Source organism: Notolepis coatsorum (assembly GCF_963971535.1).
Source record: "Notolepis coatsorum genome assembly, chromosome: 18".
Lineage (NCBI taxonomy): Eukaryota > Metazoa > Chordata > Actinopteri > Aulopiformes > Paralepididae > Notolepis > Notolepis coatsorum.
The window spans coordinates 70,811,701-70,833,791 of NC_140182.1; the positions used below are offsets into that span (position 1 = coordinate 70,811,701).

General features: G+C 42.6%; 1 protein-coding gene across 1 annotated transcript in view; it reads left to right on the forward strand.

The window, feature by feature from the left end:
- Positions 1–22,091, forward strand: part of ptprq (protein tyrosine phosphatase receptor type Q) — a gene marked incomplete at both ends in the record, with an annotated part of 179,162 nt that overhangs the window by 99,859 nt on the left and 57,212 nt on the right. Inside the window, 3 exon segments of the mRNA XM_084335232.1 lie at positions 302–453; positions 880–1,021; positions 12,585–12,854. Of these exon segments, the coding sequence (XP_084191358.1) occupies positions 302–453; positions 880–1,021; positions 12,585–12,854 (564 nt within the window).

Sequence of the window (22,091 nt, forward strand, 5' to 3'; positions counted from 1 at the left end):
GTCTGTGATGTGTGTATGTATGTGATGTGTGTATGTGTGTGATGTGTGTGATGTGTGTATGTCTGTGATGTGTGTATGTCTGTGATGTGTGTATGTCTGTGATGTGTGTATGTCTGTGATGTGTGTATGTCTGTGATGTGTGTATGTGTGTATGTCTGTGATGTCTGTGATGTGTGTATGTCTGTGATGTGTGTATGTCTGTGATGTGTGTATGTCTGTGATGTGTGTATGTCTGTGATGTGTGTATGTCTGTGATGTGTGTATGTCTGTGATGTGTGTATGTCTGTGATGTGTGTTCCAGGCCCTATGTCTCCTCCTCGTAACCTGACTATATACAACCATACTGCCTACTCTGTGTGGCTGAGCTGGGAGGCGTCCCTGGAGCCCAACGGAGTCGTCACACACTACGGCTTCCGGATCCGAGAGCTCATCACACACACCGTCACACACCAGGTACCGCCAGTCATCTCACACACCAGGAACCACCCGGCACAAACACACACAAACACACACACACACATTCTGTCACACACCAGGTACCATTAATTTCACACTTCAAATATCACTTGACAATAATGTTATGCATTCGCACGCATCCACACACACACACACACACACACACACACACACACACACACACACACACACACACACACACACACACACACACACACACACACCATGTGTGGAGCAGGATAGAGTGACATTATCAACTCTAGTAATCACATTTCATGGTTTACTTTGGTTGGACTGGATTTAATCTTCATGGTTCTGCTGCTTCCCTCTTATCGAGTGTGTGTGTGTGTGTGTGTGTGTGTGTGTGTGTGTGTGTGTGTGTGTGTGTGTGTGTGTGTGTGTGTGTGTGTGTGTGTGTAATAGAATTCCTCAGGTCCTTGGACCACGGCCCATCTGTCAGGCTTCAGGCCCCACAGCTCCTATGAGATCAGTGTGTACAGCTACACCAGAGTGGGTCACGGGGAGCAGTACAGCCGCCCTGTCTCCTTCACCACTAACGAGTCGGGTACGTACCGGAGCTCAGCCACCCGGACCAGACGCCACACTGCACTTATTCTGACACAAATTGACCTGCAATATCATTTTTAAGGTCTGGTGGCTTTCCCATTCCGGATTTCATTAATTTGGGTATGTTTTCAAACACTCTTAAGCCTCGTTCCTTTAGGCAGGATGCCGCCCCGTATGGATCACCCACTTTGCAGCTTCGGGAGGAGAAATGTGAAAGTGAAAATGATGTGGTATATTTTCATAACGGGATAAACAAACTGTCAGAGGTGGATTGGGTCCCTGGAACACTGTTTGGGGCAACAGTGGCTCAGGAGGTAGAGCAGTCGTCTGCTTACCCCCCTGCTTAACCCCCGACCGGAGGTTCACGGTTCGATTCCTGCTCCTCCCGGGCAGTGTGTCGAAGTGTCCTTGAGCAAGACACTTAACCCCTAACTGCTCCCGATGAGCAGGTTGGCACCTTGCATGGTCGCCTCTGCCATCGGTGTGTGAATGTGTGAGTGAATGGGTAAAATGTGAGGAACAAGTTGTAATAAAAGAGAAAAAGTTGGATAAAAGCTGCTATATAAATGCACCATTTACCATTTACTGTCTGGATAAGTCTGTCAGTGGGGAGGATTCAGCCAGCAAGTGAAGCTGCTCCGTTTTTCTCAGGTTCAGTTTGAGGTGGTTGGTCATCAACCAAGTGGAAATGTTGAACATGCAGACTGAGATCCGTTCAGAGACTTGGATATCTGAGTGGGGAACGGAGAGGAAGAGTTGAGTGTCAGCGGCATAGCAGTGATATGATAAGGCATGAGAATTGATAATGTAGAGATTTGGTGTAGAGAGAGAAGAGGAGGGGTCCACGGACAAAGCCCTGGGGGACACCCGTCTGTAGAGGGCAGGGGGGCGATAAGGTGCCTCTCCAAGATACTTGGTAGGAGTGGTCATCGAGCACAGAACCATCAACCCCCATTCCTGCAATGGATGTGAGGAGGATCTGATGGTTGCCCATGTCGAAGGCTGTTGACAGGTCCAGGAGAATCAGGACAGAGGAGAGGTATTTCGCTCTTGCTACAGTACGTGATGGGCCTCTGTGACTGCTATGAGAGCCGTCTCTGGAGTGACCACAGTGTCTTGAAGCCTGACTGATTTGGGTCTAGGAGGTCGTTCAGTAATTGATAATCAGACAACAAGACAGCAGGAAGGGTTCAGCTCTGGCAGCTAAGGGTGAGTAACATTGTTGAACTTGAGTGCTACAGTCTTGAGTGCATAGTAGTATAGAAACTAGGGGTGTTAACGGTATGTGTATCCGTCCCACGACTTCACGGTATGGATGTCACGGCTCGGTACATCCAGCCATACGACGAATACGTCTCATACGACACTATAGGTGAAACTAGGGTTGCACATCATTACAAATGTATGCTCAATATCTTTACTTTACTTTACACTGGCTTACTAACAGTCTTAACACAGAATGTCATTCATTTAACATTGCATTGGATTGCCACATTTAGATGATGAATAAAACATTGAAGCTTGTAAAGGCATGAACAAGCCGACAGAACAAATGAATGCGCACTCTGCACTTGGCTGTTTCTCCCCTCCTCTCCTCCCCTTACCTACAGCTACAGGTGTCACTGAAACAAAACCAACCATGAATGATACAGTATGTATGTAACACAGCATATACAATAGGCTGAAAATGTTCATCGTTTTCTTGTTCGCCTAATAATGTTATGGAAAGACACACACACGCACACGCACACACACACACCAACTTCCGCGCTACTTTCCAGCTGATCCAAAAAAACAAACAAAAAAAAACACGCAAACGTACTTTTGCTGATCTGGACTGGTCCTTTGAGCTCCTCTCCAGTCTAGCTGCTACAGTGTTTAAATCCAAAATATTGATAAATCCGCTCATTGTTGTGTAACATGGCATCTCTTCTCTAGTCTTTCTCTGCGTCACATGAAGTAAAATCTACTCTAGAAGTGAAAGTGAAACTATACAACGGTGGGGGGTGGGGGCAGTAGGCAATTAATTTACTCAAGTGGATTCCTGAACAAAGAATGACACCGTTATCACTGACTGACTACCGCAGCAAGCCTAGGTGGAACTAAGTATAACTTAATAAAATATTATTATATATAATAATAATAGTTATTATAAATATATAATAATAATAAATATTGTTTTCCTGTGTACCAAAATCGTACCGAACCGTGACCCCAAAACCGAGGTACGTACCGAACCGTGGCTTCCGTGTACCGTTACACCCCTAATAGAAACATTAGCATAGTAGGTAGTAGTATAGGCAAGGTCGATTCCTTAGTAGCAGAGTGCATAATAGTAATAGTAAGACAGTACGAAGGTTAGTATTTTCTTTTTCATTTTTTTCTTGCACTGGTAGGAATAATTATTGCACATGAATAATGAGAATGAATGAACACAGTATGAATGTAATTATTGCACTAAGGCCAGTAGGTTTCCCTAGCAGACAGCCCACGTATTGTATGTGTGTGTGTGTGTGTGGGTGGATGGGGGGGATAAGTACACAAACTGAAACTGTTGTTGAATCTGGTGGTCCGAGCCTGGACCGACTTGAAGTGGGGTCAACAGGTCAACAGGTCAAGCAGGTGGCATGCTGGGAGTCCTCTAGGCTGTTATTGGTCCTGCTGAGGCAGCGGCGTGTCTTCCAGGCAGGGCAGAGGGCAACCGATTTTCTTCAGTCAATAACCCTCTGGAGAGCTGTCCTGTCTGCTGCTGAGCATGTGATACAGTTCGCCAGTACACTGTAAAAAGAAAAACTGCAAAAAACAGTATGTCTGGCAGCAACGATTGCCAAATACTTACTGTCAAATTACAGTAAAATCAAATACATACAGATTACAACCTTTATTTAATGGTTAATATTTTTTGATCAAAAGCAATTTACTGTATTTTTATGGCGTTTACACTTAAAGTAGAAAAACAAAAGTTATCTGTAAAATAATACAGTGAATTTAGTTTTTACAGTGTATGCTCTCAATGGAGGCAGTGCTGCACCATTAATCTAATCACAATTATAATTGCAAAGTCAGCCTGTGCAATTATATAACCGCAATAAAACACATTAATGAAATGATATATAAATGTGTGTGTGTGCCGAATGCATGCAAGTGAAAGCCCACGACTTCTCGCATTAAATGTCTAAATCCGAGCCGTATTCATATATGCATTATATTTGCGCACATAACGTAGCACAATTATCAGTCAGCTGCAAGTTTGATGGCGGTGTTGGTGGGGTGGGTTGGAGTGCAATCGTAGGTGCATAGAGTAGTGGACTCAGCACACATCCTTGTGGAGAGCCCATGCTGAGTGTTTGCTAATGTTGAAGTTTTCCTGTGAGGCCTGTTCACTCCTCCCCCTTCCCACTCATCCTCCCACTCATCCTCCCATTATCCTCCCCTTATCCTCCCCTTATCCTCCCCTTCCTCTCCCTGTACACCCTATTCTTTATTTCACCTATTCACCCCTCCCTACAACCCCCCCCCCCCCCCCCCCCCCCCCCCCCACAAAGAGGCAAGCTCACAGAATTGGGGGGAGCTTGATTCTTCTCCTGGCCAGAGTATTAAGTCCTTTACCAAACTCCTGAACCTGAATTTGTATTTGATTGGCAATGCTTTAACAATACATTTGTATCAACTATGAAGATTTGACCACATGCATTATTAACCTCTCCGGTTCCACCACACTGACGAGAATGTCTGGGATGATTGTATTTAACACTGAGCTGTAGTCCATGAAGAACATTCTTACATAGCTTCCTGGATGTTCAAGGTGGCTCAGTGCAGTGTGCAGAGAGCTATGGCGATGGTGTCATACCTGTCTGATTTGTAAGCAAACTGATGAGGGTTGAAGGAGGGAGCGAGGCTGACCTTGATGGGCTGTGAAACCAGACTCTCAATACACTTCATCACTACTGACGTAAGTGTGATAGGTCTGTAATCGCTGAGACTGTTGATGGCTGGCTTTTGGGGGACAGAGATGATAATGGCTGATGGTGATGCAGTGGAGGCTGCTGACCAAATTTTTTGGTGAAGCACAAATTATTATATTATATATTAAATTATATTTTTTAAACATCCCCAACGCTGCAACACCCCCATTTCTCCCAGGTGTCAGGCTCCTCATTCGCTTCCATTCATTTTGGGGACCATGTTTAAATATATCCTTCTGAAGTATAAACAAACTATACTGCTGTGACGATTTCAATAAAACAGACCTTTCTGAGTCAATGGTATGCAGTGGTGTTGCGCAATATGTCGGGGCCCCCCCGCAGGGCAGACCACTCCCCTAAATCAAACCAAGCAGACCATGGCTCGGTGGTCCGATCAAACCAAGCAGACCATGGCTCGGCGGCCCGATCAAACCAAGCAGACCATGGCTCGGCGGCCCGATCAAACCAAGCAGACCATGTACAGTATACAGTGGCTAATATACTATCAATACTACTATTGAATATACATACACTATTCATTTCATTTACACTATACATTTCATCAAACCAGCATGTCATGTCTCCCTTAACTGTCGGTGAAAAGAGGGAGAACTACAATGACCAGAATGCCTGGCAATGTTTACTTCCTCCTCCACAGAGGCACTAGTCACTAGATCAGTGCAACGTACGCTAGCCTAGCCACAAGCTAGCGGCAAACATTCATTAATTTAGGCAGCAACACTAACACAGTGCACATGCAAATATTATCTGCAGGCTGCATTAGCAGCCAGCAGCCAACGTGATACATTACATTGTGTTTATATGTGACATAGCCAAGTTAACAACGTTTCATTCCCTTATTCAAGTCTCTAAACAATTCGACTAGCTAACGTTAGCCATTAGCAAAGAACGCTAGCCTAGCCACAAGCTAGCGGCAACATTCATTAATTTACACTAACACAGTGCACATGCAAATATTATCTGCAGGCTGCATTAGCAGCCAGCAGCCAACATTACATTGTGTTTATATGTGACATAGCCAAGTTAACAACGTTGCAATCCCTTAATTAAGTCTCTAAACAATTCGGCTAGCTAACGTTAGCCATTAGCAAATAACGCTAGCCTAGCCACAAGCTAGCGGCAACATTCATTCATTTACACTAACACAGTGCACATGCAAATATTATCTGCAGGCTGCATTAGCAGCCAGCAGCCAACGTGATACATTACATTGTGTTTATGTGTGACATAGCCAAGTTAACAACGTTGCAATCCCTTAATCAAGTCTACTACAAGTATGTATTGTTCTCTAAACAGTTAGCTAACGTTAGCAACCAGGCTAATCAGGCTTTCGTTTTACAAACACTACAACTTACTTTTTCGGATCCAGGTGCATAAGTCCACTTCTTCATGTTGCTCAGTTGCTGGTTTATACTTCGGTCCTAATGAACGTTTAATTTAGCCTACTGTGTGTTGTTACAGCTGTACTGTAAACTACTAGCTACAAGTTAGCTTGCCTTCACTGTCCAAGATGGCACGTTCACGTCAACTACAACTACACTAGTCTTCAACTGAGATTAAAAAAAAAGATATATCATCCAGTGCACAACAATAAGTGAACAAGTGAATAAATATCTTAAAATATGAATGATTATATTAGGCAAATTAATGTTCTTCTTCAGGCAAAATGCACACATGAGATGATGGAACACAACTTTGACTAGAACACTGACGCCAGCCCAGCTGCAGTTCTGCATGTATTTTACTCTGATTGGATTTGCAAGGCTGCCAATAATTCAACCTCCGTGTATTGGATGTCAAGGGCTGTCAATCATTAAATCCTCCTTCAATGGCAAGAGTTTAACTGCACAGTCCGTGCTTAGATGAAGTTAATATCCTATTTTGATTGGCTGTTATTTATTATTTATTTAACAATGGGTCAACCTGTGCAGATATTCTGCACGAATAATTACTGCAGGCAATACTGCAGTGCAGGCCTGCTCAGAGCTGTCAATTTTGGCCATTTTTGAAGAAGAAAAAAATTCACTAGCATTTTTTTTTACAGAGGAAAACATTTATAATAAAAAAATATATATATATATAGGTATATGTAAATTAATTATAATTATGAATTATGAGTGAATTTGTATTTCACGTGTTGTCATAGAGAAACCTCCACTGTGGTGATGGCCTTAATCAAATCTAATTTAACTCACACTGGCACTATACTGTGTATACATGTGTTGACACTACACCAGAAGCTGCTAGAGCAGTGGTTCTCAACTGGTCTAGCCTCGGGACCCAACATTTTCCTTAGTCATTAAGTCGCGACCCAAAATTTTTAACCACTATGATTTATGTACAAAAAAAGAAAATTGCAGTAATACGCAATCTTTCAAAACATGAAATAAACACAAAAAAGTGCAACAAAAGTGCAACTATTGCTAAAAACCCAATGAAATAAAATAATAATAAATAATATATGCTTCTTAGCAGATTTCTTAGCTTAACATACCAGACCTAAATTTGGGGGAACTAATGGGATAACTGGGGTTGCAACAAAAGTGCAATTAGGGCTAAAAACCCAATGAAATAAAATAATAATAAATAATATGCTTCTTAGCCGATTTCTTAGCTTAATATAACAGACCTAAGTTTTGGGGAAAAAATGGGATAACTGGGGTTGCAACAAAAGTGCAACTAGGGCTAAAAACCCAATGAAATTTAATAATAATAATAATAATAATAATAATAATAATAATAATAATAATAATAATAATAATAATAATAATAATAATAATAATAATAATAAATAATTATGCTTCTTAGCAGACTTCTTAGCTTAACATAACAGACCTACAGTACGTTTGGGGGAACTAATAGGATAACTGGGGTTGCAACAAAAGTGCAACTAAGGGCTAAAAACACAATGAAATAAAATAATAATAATAATAATAATAAATAATATATCCTTCTTAGCAGACTTCTAAGACTAAGGGCTAAAAACACAATGAAATAAAATAATAATAATAATAATAAATAATATATCCTTCTTAGCAGACTTCTGCAGGGAACTAATGGGATAACTGGGGATGTTGTTTGCTCCTGACAAGAGTCTCAAAGTCTGGGGTGATGGTAGACAAAGCAACTCTGAGGTCATGCTCAATGTCCAATCTGTTCCTCCGCTTTGTCTTCAGCTGGACCAGAGCTGAGAAGCCACTTTCACAAAGATAGGTAGTGAAAAAAAAAAAGTAAAAAAAAAAAATTACTTTTAACTTATTTTTTATTTATTTTTTTACACACACATCCGCGACCCACTCAAAATGGCTCCGCGACCCACTTTTGGGTCGCGACCCACCAGTTGAGAAACACTGTGCTAGAGGATTCACCCCTCCTCCTCAATATATAACAACAAGCTTTGCTCCCTCTATTCTGTCTGCATCATCAAGTGAATCATGCTTTCATTGTTCAGTGAAACACACAACACAGATTTTGCCAAAGCATTAAAAAATGAAGGGCATAAGCACTGATAAATTAAGGGGGTAAGCATTGATAAATTAAGGGGGGTAAGCATTGATGAATGAAGGGGGTAAGCATTGATGAATGAAGGGGGTAAGCATTTATAAATGAAGACTCTGGCAGGAGCACTCATTCAGGGGTACTACGACTATGCTTGCACCTCATGGTACCAAAGCACCTCAAAGGCGCTAAAAACAAAATTACAAACATCTCAAAACAAACTGGTCAGACTACTGCTTGACCTTACTCCTAGAACCCACCTCACCCCTGCACACTTTGCCAACCTAGGATGGCTTAGAGTAGACGACAGAGTACAACAACTTGCAATGGGCCTGGTCTACAAGATACACTACACGACCAAGGTACCCATGTACATGTCAAAATACTTCCCAAAGGTCAGTGAATACCACGATCACAACACCAGAGGGAGCTCCACAAATCATGTTAAACCCAGATTCGGCTCAAATAAGGGACTAAACACGTTTAGCAATTATGCCACATCAATGTGGAACGCCCTACCCAAAGCTGTAAAGGAATGTGGATCACTACCCACTTTCAAAACCTCTCTCAAGGGACACCTACGGGAGACTGCAATTCAACACTGGCCCCTGTAAATATCCTAACCCAACCCCCTCCAATGTACAGTCATTTACCTAGTATGGTTTTGTCAATAGTCCAATGTACAATTTTGTTTGTTTGTACAGTGTCTCCTCCCCCCCCCCCTCAATGTACAGTTTTACTTGTTTATACAGTGTGCCCCCCCCCCCCCCCCCCAACCACCTCCAATGTAAATTACCCAGTATGGTTGTCAATATCCCAAATCCCAATGTACCCAACCCCCCCCCACCCAACCTCCTCCAATGTACAGTTTCTACGTCAAATGTATATACTCCCCTTTCTTGACTCCTTCTGTATCACAAACAGTACTGTATTTGCAAATCTGGTATGTCATAAATGTATAGATGTAGCAGTACTGACTATCTGTATGTCATGTATGTCATATATGTCCTGATGAATTGAAAATGGGGGACCCTGATGTAAACAAGACGAAAGTCTTTCTCTGGTCTGCATCCCCTTAACAATTGTGTGTATTGAGCTGTACTGTATTGTACCCATTCTGCAATCTGTTAATAACGTTTTCAATCAATCAATCAATCAAGGGGGTAAGCATTGATGAATGAAGGGGGTATGCATTAATAAATGAAGGGGGTAAGCATTGATGAATGAAGGGGGTAAGCATTGATAAATAAGGGGGGTAAGCATTGCTAAATGAAGGGGGATAAGCATTGATAAATGAAGGGGGGTAAGAATTGATACATTAAGGAGGGTAAGCATTGATGAATGAAGGGGGTACGCATTGATAAATTAAGGGGGTAAGCATTGATGAAGGAAGGGGGTAAGCATTGATAAATGAAGGGGGGTAAGCATTGATGAATGAAGGGGGTACGCATTGATGAATGAAGGGGGTAAGCATTGATAAATGAAGGGGTAAGCATTGATGAATGAAGGGGGGTAAGCATTGATAAATGAAGGGGGGTAAGCATTGATGAATGAAGGGGGTAAGCATTGATAAATGAAGGGGTAAGCATTGATGAATGAAGGGGTAAGCATTGATAAATTAAGGGGTACGCATTGATAAATGAAGGGGGGTAAGCATTGATAAATTAAGGGGTACGCATTGATAAATGAAGGGGGATAATCGTTGATAAATGAAGGGGGTAAGAATTGATAAATAAAGGGGGATAATCGTTGATAAATTAAGGAGGGTAAGAATTTATCAATTAAGGAGGGTAAGTAATGATAAATGAAGGGGTATAAGCATTGATCAATATAAGGGGGTACGCATTGATAAATGAAGGGGGATATGCATTGATAAATGAAGGGGGATGAACATTGATAAATGAAGGGGGTAAGCATTGATGAATGAAGGGGTAAGCATTGATGAATGAAGGGGTAAGCATTGATAAATGATGGGGTAAGCGTTGATAAATGAAGGGGGTAAGCATTGATAAATGAAGGGGGATAAGCATTGATGAATGAAGGGGTAAGCATTGACAAATTAAGGTGGATAAGCATTGATGAATGAAGGGGATGAGCATTGATAAATTAAGGGGGTAAGCATTGATAAATTAAGGGGGATAAGCATTGATAAAGGAAGGGGGATAAGCATTGATAAATTAAGGAGGGTAAGTATTGATAAATGAAGGAGGATAAGCATTGATCAATATAAGGGGGGTACGCATTGATAGATGAATGGGGATAATTGTTGATAAATGAAGGGGGGTAAGAATTGATACATTATTATTCATAATAATAATATAATAATAAACTTTATTTGTATAGCCCCTTTCATACAAGAATTGCATCTCAAAGTGCTTCACAGCAGAACAAAAACAGGCACAAAATGAGCACATAAAGTGCAGACATATAAAATCACAGTTTTTCACAAATTTTCACTAACATCCCAATAGACCACCGTGTTTATTGTTTGATTCTATAGTACAATAAAATAGTAGTAAAATTATGCAATAGTGCAATGCAATAAAATAGTTCTGAATTACTGTTTAATAGTTTAAAACTGTCTTTACCTTCCCTGTTTGATATCCACAGTTTAAAACCTGACGGTCTTCTTCCCTTCAAACTTCCCTCTCAGGGCAAACCTCCCTCTCAGGGCACAGTTCCCACTCTCTCAGGGTTGAATGAAATCACTGGTTTTTACTTGAAATGACAGGCATGTATGTAAAGTACATATCTATAGAGATGTAGTTTTAACATGTATTGTGTGTTAAAAACTCTAAACATCTCCTCTGTGTGTGTGTTCAACTTAGAGACTGTAAGAGACACAGACAGGGCCTGTGGGAGAGATAAGAGAGAGCCAAGGTAATCTTGAGATGGCACACACTTTCAAGTGATGGGGGCAGGGAGCGTTCCTTTTAGAGAGAGACGGCTGGTGCCAGGGGTGGGCGAGAGTTAGAGCCGCAGAGAGAGTCGAGGTTACTCGTCAGGGGAGATAGGGCGGGCGTTGCTATGGGCTAACAGCCATTCCTAGGGAAATAGACTTTATAGCTGGTATTCTTCCGGTAACAGAAACAGAAGTGTGTTGGATAGAAAGCGAGACAGTGAGACAGGAGAGAGCTCCAGCCTCCTTCGGGCCTGGAGGGCGGGGGAGGGGAAGCAGCCACAAGGAGATAGTTACCGGCTCACAGAATAGGCTTAGGCTAGTGAGCTAGGCCACAACAACCAAGAGAGAGATATAATGTATTAATCTAGTTTCTTAACCTTTTAAAGACTTTCAATTTGTTTCATTCTGTACGAAAATGTATGAAAATAAACATCCCTTCTGATAAAGAGACCACATTTTCCAGTTGATTATTTTGCTCGGATGCATTAACGGGGTGGACAGTGTTACAGCCAAGTAAGATAACCATTATCAACAACTAAAGACACAACGCAGGGGTTTCACGGACGGTGATAACAATCAACGAGGAAGCTGTCAATGCTGTAATCTTACAGGGTGCAGTTCTAGGCCTGGGTCCCCCACACCGTTTTAAAACCTGACAGTCTTTCTTCCTGCTTGATACCCCACAATTAAGTAGGATAAGCATTGATAAATGAAGGCAGAATGCACTCAATGCCCACCAGGTGTTTCTTTTGCGTAGCAGTTCAACATTCACACGTTATCTAGAATCTACTCAGCCAACACTATAGGCTTGACAGCTACTGAGCATTCCCAAATTTCCCCAAAGGGATCAGTAAATAAACAAATATCCTATCTTATCTTATAGTGTTCAGTTTCTGCTTCCTTGTTGTTGTCGAGGTCATGATGAAATTACTGTAAACCTGTGAATATAAAGTGGGCAATGTCATACCGAGATTTTATCTCATCTCTCTCTCTCTCTCTGTCTCTCTCTCTGTCTCTCTCTCTCTCTCTCTCTCTCTCTCTCTCTCTCTCTCTCTCTCTCTCTCTCTCTCTCTCTCTCTCTCTCTCTCTCTCTCTCTCTCTCTCTCTCTCTCTCTCTCTCTCTCTCTCTCTCTCTCTCTCTCTCTCTCTCTCTCTCCCTCCCTCCCTCTCTGCAGTGTCAGATGCGGTGGGGAACCTGTCCTGTTCAGGGGTGAGTTGGGACTCTGTCCAGCTATCCTGGGACCTCCCATCCAACCCCAACGGGCAGATTCTCTTCTACCTGATCCAGGTGGACATGCAGTCGCTCATGCACACGTCTCACGCGTCTGAGCACACCATAAGTGGCCTGGCACCAGACAAGGAGTACACCATCTCTGTGGCGGCCATCAACTCTGCCGGTCCGGGAGAAGCAATGAACTGTACTACTGCTACTCAGCCTGAGTCAGGTAACGTGTCCTACGTAGCATAGAGATGTAGGAGCGTGAACCATGAAAGGAGATACAGTATGTAGGAGCTAGGGGTGGAACGGTACGCATTCGAACCGTACACCGTTCGGTACGACCTCCACGGTTCGGGGCATGTGTGTATTTTTCGGTTATTGGGATGCGCAAAAAAATACGCACATACCCAGAGAAGCAGTAACTAAGTTAGCCGCAAGCTAAGCTACCTATCATAACATTAGTCACTCTTCCTTTGGAACGAGAACTCGGGGAGTAGCCATAGTCGTTAGACGGAAGTTGAATATTGAATTGAAGGGAGTATGGTCTGATGCAGATGGTCGGATAACTATAGCTAAGATTGTACACAAGAACAGGAAAATAGCGTTGGTAGCGGTATACGCCCCAAATTTGTACGAAGTTGGTTTCTTCACTACACTTACCAAAGCAATGTTAGACCTTCCCGATTACTCATTTATAATTGGTGCGGATTTTAATGCCATTTGGAATCCAAGAATGGACAAATCTTACCCCTCCTTTTCCAACGAACAAAAAAAATCATCTAATGCATTAAAGGATTGGTCGAAGATTACAGGTGTAAATGACTTATGGCGATCACTTAACCCCACAACCCGGAAGTACTCTTGTCGATCTGCGAGACATAACACATTATCCAGAATAGATTATGTTTTTGCATCCCCGAGACTATTTGATAAATATGACGTGGAAATGATACCCAATGCATTATCAGATCACTGTTATTTACTCCTAAAAGGAACATTTGGTATACTATCTTCCCGAGCCCCAAGATGGCGATTTAACTCGATTCTGCTTAATAACAAGGAATTCATTACACAACTCAAAGAAGCTCTTACAGTATTCCTATGGAGGAATGCAAACTCTGTGCAGGACCCCAGAATATTATGGATGTCGGTAAAGGGAATGATCAAGGATTTCACTGATAGCTTTTCCTCCAAAATGCGCAAGAATCGATGCTCAAAACTGGCTGAACTGGAAACACTTTACTCAACGTTATTTAATTCTTTACAATACAACAACTCGATTCGACTGGAAAATCAAGTTAATGTACTAAAAAAAGAGATTAATGCCATATACAGACAACAATCGGAAATACAAATACGCAGCACAAGACAACAACAGTACTCTCAAGGTTCTAAACCAAGTCACCTATTAGCTATGCGATTAAGAGTTAATGCAAAATTTGCAGATATAACTACCATTAGAGCACAACAAGTACTTGTTACAGACCCTGAAGAAATAAACGCGACATTCAAAGAATTCTACTCCAACTTGTATAAATCAGAAACGACCTTCGATCAAAACAAAATGGACACATATCTTAATCAAATTAATCTCCCTAAACATTCAGAGGATGACGCTAAACAGTTAGAAACACAGATCACACTAGAGGAACTCAAGAAGGCCATATCCGAAATGCAAAGTGGTAAGGCTCCTGGAAGAGACGGTATCCCACCAGAAATGTACCTCTCTTGTTGGGACATAATTGGACCCTTATTATTAAATATGATTTTATACTCAGTCAAGGAGGGGAACTTCCATAAGAACGACAATATTGCACTCATAACAGTCCTCCTTAAAAAAGACAAAGACCCCACCGAGTGCGGTAGTTATAGACCCTTAAGCCTCCTCGGAACCGATATCAAATTGTACTCTAAGGTATTAGCCATCAGATTACAAAAGCATATGACGTCTTTAGTTCATCCGGACCAAACTGGCTTCATAAGAGGCCGCTTGATCACTGATAACATAAGACGAATACTGCACGTACTAGATGCTGACACGGACGACACCATACCTAAGGCGATGCTGTCCCTGGATGCAATGAAAGCTTTTGACAGGCTGGAATGGTCGTATCTATGGGCAGTATTAGAAAGGATGGGGTTAGGAAAAGGTTTCATTGATATGATTAAAGTAGTATACAAAGACCCATCGGCCATTATTACAACAGGTATAATCACCTCCGGAATCTTTCCGGTATCACGCTCAGCTAGACAGGGTTGCCCTCTTAGTCCTGGACTATTCGATCTATCATTAGAGCCTTTAGCACAATATATAAGACAATCCCAATCCATAGAACCAATCGTAATCAAGGGCACACAACATAAAATTTGTTTATATGCGGACAACGTAATACTGTTCATGCAAAACCCCAACACCACATTGCCTCATCTGCTCGAGTTGATTGAGGACTTTGGAGATTTATCGGGATTTAAGATAAATTGGCCGAAGTCGGCTTTCCTTCCACTTAACGCCCCTGCAAAAAAAAAATATAACCCTCCCAGTAGAGATACCTATGGTAAAACACTTTAGATGCTTGGGAGTGGAAATATTCCCCACCATAAGACAAACGGTGAAGCACAATTACATAAAAATCCAAAACAAAATCAAAGACGACCTTGATAGGTGGTCAAAACTTAAAAACTCAGTACAGGCACGGATATCAATAGTTAAGATGGACGTACTACCTAGAATCAACTTCTTCAGCTCAATGCTACCGTTACCCCCTCCAGAGGGTTACTGGAAAAAATTACACTCCTCCACATACAAATTTATTTGGAATAACAAACCACCACGTATAAAAAGATCCACCGCACAGAGAAACAAAGCAGACGGTGGTATGGCATTTCCAGATTTTTTCCACTATTTTAAGGCGTACACTTTAAGACCATTGACAACATGGTTTGATCCCCAAGCATTAGTATCCTGGAGAAAATTAGAAGAAAATATAGTAGCCCCACATAGACTGAAGGACATAGCATACACTAAATTATCAATTAAGCAATGCGAACGGAAATTTGGCCCCATAATTACTCATGCGATCCGGATATGGCGTGAAACACAAAAAAAACATTCTAATCCACATAAATGGCACAATCATACTCCCTTATTCAATAACAATGCACTCTTGATTGGAAAACGACCTATAAGATTCCCTATATGGGAAAAGCAAGGCATACACGCATTAGGTGATGTTTTTAACAAACAGGGTTTCTGTAGCTATGAAGAAATACGCAAAAAAAATTATCTCACCGAGTCCACAAATTTTTTTTACACACAGTTATTGTTATGTTTGAAGTCTCACAGTGTTCCATTAAAGATACCAATTGAACACCACAGATACCACAAATTCTTCTATGAAAGAGAGACATCGAGAGGTTTTGTTTCAGATTTTTATCATCAATTACTAACGTCCTCATATGAAACCCTCCACCTAGACTCCGTCTGGAGGAGGGATATACCAGACCTGGAAAGCGATTTTGATTGGCAAGAAGCCTGGGCAAATGTTCGATTTACATCAAGGAACCCGGACCATCAACAAATAAATCTTAACTATATTCACAGGACATACTTGACTCCTATAAGACTGAAAAAAATGGGTCTTAAACAAGACTCCAAATGCTCCTTATGTACAAATGGGGACGAGGGGACATGTATGCACATGTACTGGGACTGCCCACCAGTTAAAATATTCTGGAAAGAGGTGACCCAGCAATTATCAAATCTCTTAACTCTGAATATACCTGTACACCCCTCTGTACTACTGCTGAATGATGTTTTTGAGTATGCAGTAAATCCACAGCTAAAGAGATTGGTTTTATCGGGTATCACAGTGGCTAAAAAGCTGATAGCATCACGATGGTTCCAACCGGAAAAAATTTGCCGAAAGGTCTGGATTATTACATATCTCGATGTGATTTATCAAGAAATATCTACAGCTAGAATTTTGGGTCTCAATGAATCCAAAATGACAATGTGGTTAGAAGTGGTGGAGAAAATAAAAGCTAGCATATAATGGTAGTGTCTGGTTAGGAGCGAGGGATAATGGATGGATTATCCAATGGGGGGTCCGGGAGGGGGGGGTACGAGCTAGAGCATATGTGTGTAGGGTATTAGATAGCAGGTATTGGGGGTATATCCTGTATAAGACATTTAACTATATGGTGATTTCATTGGATGTGCACTGTTAATAATGCTTGTATATCTTATCGTGTGTTGTCATGTTTGTTTATATGTTTGTTTAAAAAATAATAAAAAAATAAAACACAAAAAAAGCTAAGCTACCTAACGTTAGCCACGAGCTAGGCTAACGTTACGTTAGCCGCGAGCTAACCGTGGAAACGCTGGGAGCATGTCTATGTTCCCCGGGTCCTATGTTCCCCGGGTTCTATGTTCCCCGCTTTGATTGATTGATTGATTGAAAATGTTAGACCACCAGCCCTGATTCCAAACTCTAACCTTAACCAGTTCGAAAGAGGGCCTAAGCTTAACCGTTCGAAACAAGGCGGACATTAATAATTAATAAAATAAAAAAAATTTATAAAATGTTCAATCTATTAATCAATCAAAGCGGGGAACATAGAACCCGGGGAACATAGGACCCGGGGAACATAGGGATGATCCCGAAACGCTCACAGCGAAGTGATTCCACGACACCAGTTCCATTAGGGGGAAGGGGGGGGTATATTGACGAGGCTTGACAACAGAGGTTCAAAGATAACTTCACATTTATTGGCTGTTCGTTTATATTATATCATCAGGGCTTCTCCAGGTTCCAACGCCGTGTTACTGTAGTGTTGACTATTTACTTCCTTGTGTCACTTCAAATACGGCTACCAAGACGCTCAAAAAGCTAAAGCGAGTCGAGTCGATTAGGTAAAAAGCGGCATAAGAGAATACTTCATAATGTTTCATGCAATTAAAAAGTTAATATATATTTAACACACATGATTTATTTATTTTAAATAACACAGTGACTTTTTTTTTTTGATAAGAAAGTCTAGTGCTGGTTGAACATATAATAATAATAATACATTTCATTTGTAACGCACCCTACCTTCCTGAGAATCTCAGAGTGCTACATAGTTAAAAAGAATAAAATAAAAATAGATATATAAAAAAGAAGAACACATAGCAGAACAGCATATGATAATACATAAAAACGAATAAAAGGCCTTTCTAAAAAGGTAGGTCTTGAGTCCACGTTTAAAAGTGTGGTTTTTAACAGCTTGTGGTGGGGGAGAGCATTCCACAGTCTGGGTGCGGCAGAGCAGAAGGCTCGACCACCCCATGGTGTGCAGCTTAGTCCTGGGGGCTTTGAGGAGGTAGGCAGTGCCGGAGTGGAGGAAGCATGAGAAGAGGACTGGGGGGTGAGGAGTTCTTTGAGGTAGGCAGGGGCACCACCGTGTACGCACTGGTGAGTGAGGAGGGAGACCTTGTACTCGATCCTGTGTACCACAGGGAGCCAGTGAAGTGATCTGAGGGTGGGGGTGATGTGGTCATATTTGCGCACCCTCATCAGGATCCTAGCAGCGCTATTCTGGATGGTTTGCAGTTTTTTAATGCTTTTACTAGGGATCCCAATGAGGAGTGTATTGCAATAGTCCAGCCTGGAGGATACGAAGGCGTGGACGAGTTTCTCAGAATCTGCCAGAGTGAGTGAGGAACGGAGTTTAGTGATGTTTCTGAGGTGAAAGAAAGAGGTCTTGCAGAGGTGTTTAATGTGAGTCTCGTATGTGAGGTGGGGGTCCATTTTCACGCCCAAGTTGGTGACAAGGGTGGAGAGGGGAATGTCCTGGCCGGAGAAGGAGATGGTGGTGATGGTGGATGACCGGACCTGGTGTGGGGTACCGACCAGCATGGCTTCTGTTTTGGAGCTGTTGACCTGGAGAAACCTGTGGTTCATCCACGCCTTAGTCTCCTCCAGGCAAGCGGTCAGTGTGGGGGGTGATGAAGGTGATGATGGTGTAATTCGGATGTACAGCTGGGTGTCGTCAGCATAACAGTGGAACGACACACCGTGCCGGCTGATGATGCGGCAGAGGGGGAGCATGTATAGGGTGAACAGCAGGGGGCCAAGGACGGATCCCTGGGGGACACTGCAGGTGACGGGGTGGTTAGAGGATGTTGCGCCTCCAAGGGAGAAACACTCAGTCCGACCAGCCAAGAGGGACTGGAACAAGCCAAGGGCTAGGTCGCGGAGTCCGACGTTGGAATGGAGACAGTCCAGGAGGATAGCATGATCCACCTTGTCGAAGGCTGCCGATAGGTCGAGAAGGACCAGAATGGATGGGGTTCCAGCATCCGCCGCCATCAGAAGTTGGTTGGTGACCCTGACCAGGGCTGTCTCTGTGCTGTGCGCAGAGCGGAACCCAGACTGGAACTTCTCGAAGATGTTGTTGTCTCTGAGGTAGGGCTGGGCGATATGGCCAAAAACGTTATCGCGATAAAATTATAAAATTATTTTCATATAACTCGATATCGATAATTATCGTCGATATAATCTCTGTCAAGTTTAATTAACTTCTTATGCCCGGCGCCGATGGACGGGCTATTAATAGACTTGTTTTGCTGCTGCGAATGTCTCGAGTTGATGTCGTCATCAGTACCGCGCACATTAGCAGTTAGCCAGAGCAAGCGCTGTATCCCATGACAATGTACTAAATATGACCCTAAAATACTCCGTTCCGCCCCAATACATTGCAACGACGTCCACCGCATACCCCACACTACTCTAACCGTGGCCTCAGAATTCATGCTACACACCCACTCGGCACGTAAACTATAAAATAGCGCCGTGCAAGCTAATTATCCTAGCCAGCCTTGTTTCCAAGTGGTGTATCCCATGACAATGTACTAAATATCACCCTAAAATACTCTGTTCCGCCCCAATACATTGCAACGACGTCCACCATATACCCCACACTACTATAACCGTGGCCTCAGAATTCATGCCACACACCCACTCGGCACGTAAACTATAAAATAGCGCCGTGCAAGCTAATTATCCTAGCCAGCCTTGTTTCCAAGCGGTGTATCCCATGACAATGTACTAAATATCACCCTAAATACTCTATTCCGCCCCAATACATTGCAACGACGTCCACCGTATACCCCACACTACTATAAGGTGGCCTCAGAATTCACGCCACACACCCACTCGGCACGTAAACTATAAAATAGCGCCGTGCAAGCTAATTATCCTAGCCAGCCTTGTTTACTACTTGAGTCCTACCTCTCTATGTCTCCTTCCGCTGTCGGCCATCTCCTTCACTGATTGGTTGTTAGTGCGTGTGCTCATATCCAAGCTTGGAAAATCGATATATCGAAACTTTGCGACCACGTTTCATGTTTATTTCGAGGAAATAATTTATCGCGATAGTTATCGTTATCGTTTTATCGCCCAGCCCTACTCTGAGGTTCCGCAACTACCTTCTCCAGCACCTTGTAGAGGACGGGAGGTTGGAGATGGGCCGGTAGCTGACGAGGGCCTCTGGGTCCAGGGTGGGTTTCTTCAGGAGGGGGGTAATGATGGCAGTTTTGAGAGCAGGCGGAACATGGCCAGCCTGCAAGCAGAGGTTGATGGTGCTGGTCATTAGGGGACCAATAGTGCAGATGTTGGCTTTCACCAGGGCTGTGGGGAGGGGATCCAGGTCACACGTGGATGGCTTCATCCTCCCGATAATGACCTCGACCTCACGCTGCGTGGTGTCACTGAAACAGCGGAGGAGCTGGGAGACTTCAGGCTGTAGGACATCAGGTGGAGCAGGTGAAAAAGAGGAGCCGGGGAGGAGGGAGCGGATGCCCTCAACTTTGGCTGTGAAAAATTACATGAAGTCATTACACCGCTTCTCAGTGGTCTCTCTGTGTGCCTAGGTTTGGGGTTTGAGGAGGTGGTGTATGGTGGAAAAAAGCTGTTTAGAATTGCCGGGGCTATTGTTGATGATGTTGGAGTAGAACCGTGACCGAGCGTCCTTAAGGGCTTTGGAGGAGGACACGGCCAGCCACCTTCATCTCCCTCAGCTCGCTGGTGAACCAGGGGGCAGAGCGTGAGAACGTGACCATCTTAGATTTCACGGGGGCGTGAACATCCAGGAGGCCACTCAGGGCTTTGTTGTAGTAGCCTACTGAGTCACTGGCTGAGGAGAGGGCAGGAGGGGGTGTCAACATGAATGTTAATGTCACAGAGAATTACCATGTTTACCAACATACCAATTACCAATATGCATACTTTATGTTGATGGCCTTTGTCTATAATGTGGCCACAAAAATAAAAAGGTTTAATTATTTAGTTTGTTTGCACTAAGTTAATACTTTGACAAATGTTGCCTATATTTTTCAGTCAGTTCGGTAAACTTTTTTTTTACGAAATAAATGAGAAGCATGTTTAAATGCCTCCCCTCTTGCTGTACCAAAATCTCTCCTAGCTCTAACCGGTCACTGTCAAAATAATGTGCCTGATGTCAAACTGCCTCATTCTTTCAGTTTTTGCATGACTACGTCATTGAGAATAACTGAAAAGTTGGATTATTTTTAGGCTATTTTATGCTGATGTATGGTACTTTTGGAGTGTAAAATATTTTTTTAAATAAATAAATCTCAAATACATTATTTTATTTAAGTGTATAGTTAAAAAATGTTTTTACAGTTTTTGTATTTTTCTGACATGGGGGCTCAACAATAAATGACAATCAGAAATGTCAAGTTGCATGTTGTTATTCTAACCAGCTTAGTTCTGTTGCATTTCCAATTTATTTATTTAAATTATAAATTTATCAGGGATCGATAAGGGAATTGATAAAGAATCAGATCGATTCCATCTAAACCACCAAACGCATCCGCCTATGGAATTCATCATATCATAAAAAACTCTGGACTTCTTCGTCGCCACCCTTATATCCATAGAGGCTCCCGTCGCAAGTTTATTCATAACCACCGCTCCAAACAACATCCCATCTCTGTGGTCCGGCAACAGCTCCCGCACTTCCTCATTCCGTCACCACAACAACACGACACGTCATCAGTTCAACCCACACGTGAATGCTTTAAACCTCCGCCCCCTGGCAAAAGCATTACAGCCCATTCAAACTCAACTTGGTGGTGGTATTGCCACAATTCATCGCCAACACATCAAAACAACTGCAATAACCATCCCGGCCCTCTCCTCATTTGAACACCTTGTTTTTAAACTGTCTGGTCTTAAACCCCTGGTTACTGCAGTAATTTATCGCCCCCCCCAAACCTTGCCTTTCCCTCTGAACTGTCGGAGTTCCTCACACAACTCTGTGCCATCTCCCCATCCATTCTATTACTCTGTGACTTCAATATACACATTGACTTGGCTGACTCCAAACCTGCTACTGAACTCCTGAACATCACCCAACATGTAGATTTTCCCACCAAACAAAAAGGACACACTCTGCATCT